Genomic DNA, 7,843 nt, shown 5'->3' on the forward strand with positions numbered 1-7,843 from the left:
ATTAACCTAAAAAATGAATAAATAAAATGATTCATCGTATTTAATTCGACAAATAGCATAATAGTATTCGAGCCTGTTAGTAACTGGCGATGATGTATTCTTCCCTTCACCCGTCCCTCCTCTGTGTGTGGAACATGGATGTGTGAAGAGAACTGGATACCCGTTCATTCCTATGAAAGTTGCTCAGTGGAGCATGAAGCACAAAAAAGTTCAACATGCAGGTGTAAAATCACCGGGATCTACCGGGACCTTTCACATCCACGGGGCCCATAGAGCACCCCGTCCCCCAGCCCTGCCTCGTTCTTGGGCTCATTCACATGAACGGAGGAAAGAAAACAACTCTAGATTCAACTATTAGTGCACTTAAACTTTTAGGACAAAATTATTTAAATGAGGGCTATTCATGTGTTCATACTGGGAACCATGTAAGTCTATGGGGAAAAGTCTTTTTAGGCCCAACGGCATCACTTGACAGACCAAAACGATTTTCATTAACTGATTGGCCTCTATTTGTGCCTTCCATAATATCATTACATATCATTGTATTCTAATATCACAGAATGTGTCTGTATGTGACACTTGTGGGTGGAGAGTGGGAGGGTCATATTGCGCCTACGGCCCAATAACGCGCTGGAGCCGGCCCTGCACCACACACAAACATGTTTTGACAGCAGAGCGGAGATTCACGTCAAGTGTCGCAGTCAGACACGCGTCTGCGCGCGCTAGACAAAACACCCGTAAACACGCCATGAACCACGGTGTATCAGTCCGCACATAGTGTCCTGTCACGACGGCAGTATGACACGGCGTTTACAGCCCGTATGAACCCCCCCTCAGACAGGCCTGCTGCTGTGTGTATCAACGCTGCACAGCCTCCTCTCATCTCACCACCAGCAGCTAAAGCATGCTAGCGCCTCTGCGTTAATGTTACCTACCTTTCCACCAGCCAGAGTCCTTCGCTGCTGCTGCTGCTGCTGCTGCTGCTCTATTCAATAAGACGACAATACGAGTCCACATTAAAACAAGTCCGGCCGCGGTGATTGATTAAACCCGAGCGGTGTTTTCCCCAGCAGTGTCCAGCGGGGGGTTACTCCTCCTTTTTTGAGTCGAACATGAAGCCAAGGTCGTAACGTCTGGTCCGCAGGGTCCACGAACCGTGCGGGATACATCAGCCGAAATCATACAAACATGGCTGTGACGTGCCAAATTATCTGTTGTCGGGGGGAGGGGGGGGGGGAAAAGAAGTGAAAATGAATAAATACCGACAGCAGGAAGTGACAGGTAGGGCGCACTTATCTTGACAGCCAGGTGTATTGCCTAATCATCCGCTGAGCTCCACGGAGAGGTCCCGCCTTTTGTGACAGCGGGCCAATCAGAGCGCGGCTCTGAGCTAGCGTCCTTCAGACGCAGGTGCATCTATGACGCCTTCACGAGCAGTTTGTGGGCTCGTACATCACGGGTCGTCCGTGGTACGTTCCTAACTCGTACTCAAGCAAGGAGGCTCGACCGGTAAATATAAACGCGACTCAATAGCGGCAAGTGCATTAGAAAACTGCATGGATTATTTTTTCAACCTAAATTCAAACCAGATTAATTTCCACTATGCTCTATCAGGTTTTCTGTTCCTACTGTAATATTGCTGCAATCTTTTTGTAGAAAATATAAACTTTTAAAGAGCATGACTCATAAGGTCACAATCACAAATTAAGGTGATTGCTATACTTTAAAGTTATACTCTGAATCTGCAGATGCTACATTATAAAAGGAACGCATTTTTAAATCGTACTGACACATATTTCTGTGAATCACAATTGTATTTTGCTTTTGTACACATATCCACGACCCCTGGTCCTTTTTGGATAAATACCACGTTTATTGTCTATAGTTATACAGTGCATCAGCTGTGACATGACATGATTTCTTTGTCATTAGCTTTTATTCTCAGATGGTTACAGAGAATATAATTTGTACAACAAATGAAGTAAACTGACTTGTTGGTGCATTCAAGGACCGATGAATTACAGTAACAGAAGCAGTGACAGAATATGCATCAGACATGCCTGTTATAAAAAAAAAAAGCACATTCACTAATAGAAGAACTTATTTTTCTTGTTTTGGGGGGAGTTTTTTAGGTCTACACCTTCTGTACTCAATGACTTTTTAATAAATCAAATACATTTTAATACTCCAGATCTTTATAATTATGATCTACAATTATCAGATAAAACACTATAAAAAGAAAGTGATGATATAGTATTTGTTGTATTGTAGTGCAGTTGTCATCTGATCATGTATTGATCTGCTTTCATATTGTGGAATCGTCCCTCTGCTCCACAGCTTCCTCGTGCTGGTTTCATGTCTCGTGCTGTGCGCCCTCTAGTGGCCTCTGGTGAACCCAGCAGTGTGCAGTGATGTGAATGAGGTCTCGAAATACTGATTCATGAGGACAGCGTGGAGGACATTCATTTGGTTTGTGTACCTCAGAATATACATTCATAGACAGAAAACAATCCAAAGTGATTGATGGCTGATATCTGACATTTGAAATATGCATTAAAAGGCTAAATTAAATGACAAAAATAAAAAACAGACAACACTTTAGTAATTACAAAGTGCTTTAAAGTAGACTAAACAAACTTAAAGCATTTAAAACAGTATATACACAGTATATGTATATATATACACACACACACACACACACACACACACACACACACACACACAGTATAAACAGATTTCAGATCAGATAATATAAAACACAATTGCGATTACATAGGGTTGCTATGGCAGCGTGGATAAACAACACAGTGAAGGTAGGCTGTTACCACGGCAACAGGTAAACGAAGAGCTCAGCGACAGAGGAGAGAAAATGAAAGAAGGAGCAGACGAGGAGAACCGGGAGGTTTCCTCCTCCGAGGACGACCTTGAGGAGGCGGTAAGGGAGGCGGCTCTCTCAGCTGCTTCCAGAGGGACACGTGCATCGTCCAAACTGAACACCGTCCCCAAGATCCCGGAGGCGGTGGACGACGTTCTGAGGAACTTCATCCGGAGGGCCGGTCTGAGCCGCACTCTGAACGTCTTTGAGGCAGAGTGGTACGGCTCAGCGCAGAAACTCCGGACTGAAGCTTTGAGGACGGCGTGGACGGGCGTCTTCATGCCCGATGCTCTCACACACGGGCAGCTGCTCCGGAGTGAGCTGGAGACGGTCCGCGTGGAGACGGACCTGTTCCGACGGGACGTGCTGGTGGCAGGGGAGAGCCTGGTGAGGACGCAGAGGGAGAGGGACTTCCACCGGCTACAGTACCGACGAGTCGCTGAGGAGAAGAACCGGCTCACCGAGGACTTTAAACAGCTGAAGGAACACCTGGAGTCCTACGAGCCGGCGCGGAGGCAGCTGGAGGACAAATATCAAGCAGCTCTGAGCCTCAAAACGCTCATCAGTTTGGAAAAGGACAGAGTTCAAAATACCACCGACGCGAGACTGGGCGTCAAGAGGAGCGACAGCGCGAATAAATCCCCAGCCAACAGCACCGTGACCAGACACCCAGAGGACACACAGTTCCCTGTCTGCAGCAGGCTGCTGGACCCTCAGCGGGCTCAGGGGGCATTTGAAAACAGGAAAAGCCCCAGTTCCTTCAGCCTGTCTTACTCCTTCAGAGCCCATAAACTTCCCATCAGCTGCATTGACCTCCATCCACGAAAACTGATCCTCGCCACCGCCAGTGATGACCGCAGCTGGAGGCTGTGGGAGCTGCTACCCAACGGAGAGAAGGTGAGAGGAAGAAGTTCATTCAAAGCTGGGAGGGAGATGAGATAAGATCCCATATGAGATAAGATCACATATGAGATGACATATGAGATGAGATCATTTATGAGATGAGATATGAGATGAGATCACATATGAGATCACATATGAGATGAGATCATTTATGAGATGAGATCACATATGAGATGAGATCATTTATGAGATGAGATATGAGATGAGATCACATATGAGATGACACATGAGATGAGATCATTTATGAGATGAGATATGAGATGAGATCATTTATGAGATGACATATGAGATGAGATCATTTATGAGATGAGATATGAGATGAGATGACATATGAGATGAGATCATTTATGAGATGAGATATGAGATGAGATCACATATGAGATGAGATCACATATGAGATGAGATCATTTATGAGATGACACATGAGATGAGATCATTTATGAGATGAGATCACATATGAGATGAGATCACATATGAGATGACACATGAGATGAGATCATTTATGAGATGAGATAATATTGGATGGGATGACATTTGAGATGAGACAAGAAACCAAGATAAATTAAACTACTTTCATAGTTTGTTCTACTTAATTGCCTGTTTTATTGATTATAAAATAATCTAATTTGAATAAAAATTGTACATTGTCTGTGTGTAGCATGGAAGGGTTTTATCTGCATTTCATTGTGCAATCCTGTATTGTATGACAACAAGCAATACTTGAAATATTATTAGATATGACATAAAATAATATCCGACATCAAAACATTAGAGGTGTGATTCAAGTAGTTGAAATGACAAGACAATTTTATGAATATTGATGAGAATCAATGTTGAGAGATCTTTTAAAAAGCAAACCAAGGCATAAGATGAGACATAAGAGATGAAAGTGATTTTACATCGGTGCCAAAATTTGCTGTTAAATGATTTAATATGGAACCTTCTTTAAACTAGGAATCATTCGTTGAGATAAAACAATGAGATGAGATAATATACTAAAATGAGGTACGAGATGAGACAAAATATCCAATAAAATGATATACTACATGATATGCTATTAAGATGAGACAGGACAAACTGGAGAGCATTATTTATAAGGTGAGTCAGTCAAATTGAGAGCAGGCGAGATACGACTCGAGATGACATGAGACAAGAACGGGATGAAATGTGATGAGATCAAACCAGCGGAGATACCATGAGATTAGTTGGGAAATGACAAAATGTCAGATGAGAGAGTAGATTTACTACGACATGAAATGGAAATGAGAAGCAATTAAGTCAAGTTGAGATACTATGAGACAAGTTATGAGATGACAGGATGAGACAAAATGAGTAAAGAGAAAGAAGAAGATCAGGGAGGAATCGTAATGAGGTGAAATCCGTCACAGTGAGATAACTTGAGACAAACCATAGGATTAGATTCTCTGATAGTTTACACATCACAGGCGCTAAAAGAAGCTGACCAACAAGAGAAGAAGCAGAATGACACACTGCAGGAAGACGTCACAATGAGACGCCGTGAAGTGAAACGATAAGACAATCGGCTATGTACTGAAATGTAATGTGCGTTGCCAGGTTGGTCAGATGGTGCTGACAGGTGAGGGTCACTCGGATTGGCTGTCTGGTTGCAGCTTTCACCCTGATGGAGCAAAACTGGCAACGACCAGCGGAGACTCTACGGTAAGATTATCTTAGTGTACAGGTCAAAGGTTAAAGGTCAACCCGACATCTTAGTCTCTCCCCCTCCCCTGCAGGTACGGCTCTGGGATTTCTCCCGTGGGTGCTGCGTGTTGTCGCTGCCCGGTCACGGCCAGCCCACATGGGGCTGCTCCTTCCACTCCTGCGGTCACTTCCTGGCCTCCTGCTCCGCCGACCGAACCGCCAAGCTGTGGGACCTGAACAGCCAGCGCTGCCGGCTCACGCTGCGGCGCCACGCGGCCTCTGTCAACAGCGTCTGCTTCCTGCCCTCCTCCGACCTACTTCTCACGTGCTCGGCTGACAAAACCCTCGCCACGTGGGATGCCAGACTGGGCGTCTGCACCGCCGACTTCCATGGACACCAGCACCCCTGCAACCACGCCGCCTTCAGCCCGGCGGGTGACGTTGTGGCTTCCTGTGACACGCGAGGCGTCGTCAACCTGTGGGACATCAGGAAACCCGCGTTGGCGACGGCGACGGTCGACGGAGGGCCAATGGCCGCCAACCAGGTGGCTTTCAGCCCGTCGGGGAAGATACTGGCCGTGGCCAGCACAGACGGTCTGGTCAGGGTGGTGGAGGTGGATACCGGCGTGGCGAGCAGCCTGTCGGGACACGGCGACGGTGTGCAGAGCGTGACGTTCGACCACGAGGGGGAGATGGTTACGTCAGCGGGGAACGACGGGGTGATTATCGTTTGGGCGGGAATAGAAAACCTGAAGTGAAACCAGCTGATGATGGTCAGAGTTCACCTGATGTGTTTGTTTTCTTGTGGGGACGTAAATGTTTGATACTAGAACCCAAGTTTCAGAATTCATAGCAAGATTTCTGACGGCTTACTTTGAGAAATAAACATTAAAAAAAACTGCACCATGAAAACCTTTGAACAATAGAAGCCAAGATTCCTAAATGTTAAAGGTTGTCTTCACACAAGCAGCAGTTTAAGATCTTTGACCTTATAATTTAAATTAGGAACTATTTGATCAAAGAATAAACAAGATTATGAATCGTTTTTACTGGTAAAGTATGGAGGTTTGATACCCAGCTCCTGTCGACAAAAGGAATTTTCTAACGATCACAGATTTCTGTTGGATCTTGACTTCGGAGGAAATTCAAAACAATTAAAACATTTTTTTGGCGCCATACCGTGTTTATTACAAACAGAAAATGTCAACCATGTGGACTCACACACACGGAACTCAGCAAAAACGTTGTAATATTGTCACAACAGAACGAAGCTTCAGTTTTCATGTTATAAAAAGTTGAGAATCAATCAAAGGGGCTCTCCATAGAGTTTACACATGAAGTTCAGTTTTTACCAAGCAGGGAGGTTCACACAAAAAGATGCTAGAGGGAAATAAAAAGTGCAGAATCCAGTGCTTATGGAGCTCGACTCATTCTGGGGACTAAGGGACAGGAACTCTCCTCTGCTGCTTTCACAAGTCTCCCAGCTTTAGAGAACCTACACTAAAAGTCACAGGAGATGCACGTCCTTTTTGGCGTCCCTAATTGTACACACAACTTTCAACACGCTTCAATGAGGTTTGATAAATATATATTTTTTGTTTTGGAATGTTTTAAAATGTATAGTAAGGAAAGCTGTGAAAGAGGAATGCTCCTTATAAAAAAAAAAAAAAATGAGGACACCATGAAGGAAGTGAACCAAGAAATGTTTTAATGTGAACCGTTTGAGGACAAACCATATCAGACAGACCAGCTGGAGACATTACAGGAATAAAAGCACGGATCTGTTACAAAACACACATCTTCATGTTCAGGTGACCTGTCTGCCTGCCTGAATGCTGATTTGGCACTTTAATGGTTCGGACTGTGAAGCAAGACACCGACAGTCTGACTTCTGAAAGAGAAAAAGTGATAAAAATACTAATGAATCAATGAACTGACTTCCTGTTTCCCGTCCAAATCATACAGCGTAAGTTCATTACCTGGTCGAGGTTCATCCTGAGGTCACTTTTGTTACCAAATCAAAGTGTTTCTGTTGCGTTCATCATATGGGATAGATGGTAGAGATGGAATGATTCCTTATTTACAACCTGTTTTTCAGGCTCATCTGTATTAATAAACTCCTCACTGGACATATATAAGCTTTTTACACTCCTAATAACAAATCGACAGCTTTTAAAATTGAGACGGTGGTAACTCCCACACAATGTGAACGCAGCATGATTTGTAACATATAGTGGCCATTTAGGACATCTCACACTCAGCTCTTCATTGTTACACTGAGTTCAACTTTCATCAGGTTAAGACTGGACTGAAGGCTTAAAGTAGAACTTGGTAACGTTTTGCAAATATAATAAAAAGTTCTAGAACTGTTAAATATTTTTTTAATAAAATCATCGCTTGTGA

General features: G+C 44.0%; 3 protein-coding genes across 3 annotated transcripts in view; 1 reads left to right on the forward strand and 2 right to left on the reverse strand.

The window, feature by feature from the left end:
* The window catches only part of LOC306710393 (ras-specific guanine nucleotide-releasing factor RalGPS1), an 80,593-nt gene extending 79,448 nt beyond the window's left edge, over nt 1–1,145 (reverse strand). Inside the window, exon 1 of the mRNA XM_079178893.1 lies at nt 936–1,145. The gene's annotated coding sequence lies outside the window, so the exon portion shown is untranslated. The remainder of the gene's footprint in view (nt 1–935) is intronic.
* Nucleotides 1,146–2,869: 1,724 nt separating this feature from the next.
* spag16 (sperm associated antigen 16) lies at nt 2,870–6,198 on the forward strand (the record flags this gene model as incomplete). Its single annotated transcript, XM_079179258.1, has 3 exons — nt 2,870–3,772; nt 5,354–5,458; nt 5,533–6,198. The coding sequence occupies 3 exons, from the start codon at nt 2,870–2,872 to the stop codon at nt 6,196–6,198; spliced, it is 1,674 nt and encodes a 557-aa protein (XP_079035384.1).
* Nucleotides 6,199–7,166: 968 nt separating this feature from the next.
* Nucleotides 7,167–7,843, reverse strand: part of cUnh18orf54 (chromosome Un C18orf54 homolog) — an 11,699-nt gene continuing 11,022 nt past the window's right edge. The window contains exon 15 of the mRNA XM_079179239.1: nt 7,167–7,843. This exon is cut by the window's right edge and continues 1,803 nt beyond it. The gene's annotated coding sequence lies outside the window, so the exon portion shown is untranslated.

This window comes from Pholis gunnellus (assembly GCF_910591455.1).
Source record: "Pholis gunnellus genome assembly, chromosome: 18".
Lineage (NCBI taxonomy): Eukaryota > Metazoa > Chordata > Actinopteri > Perciformes > Pholidae > Pholis > Pholis gunnellus.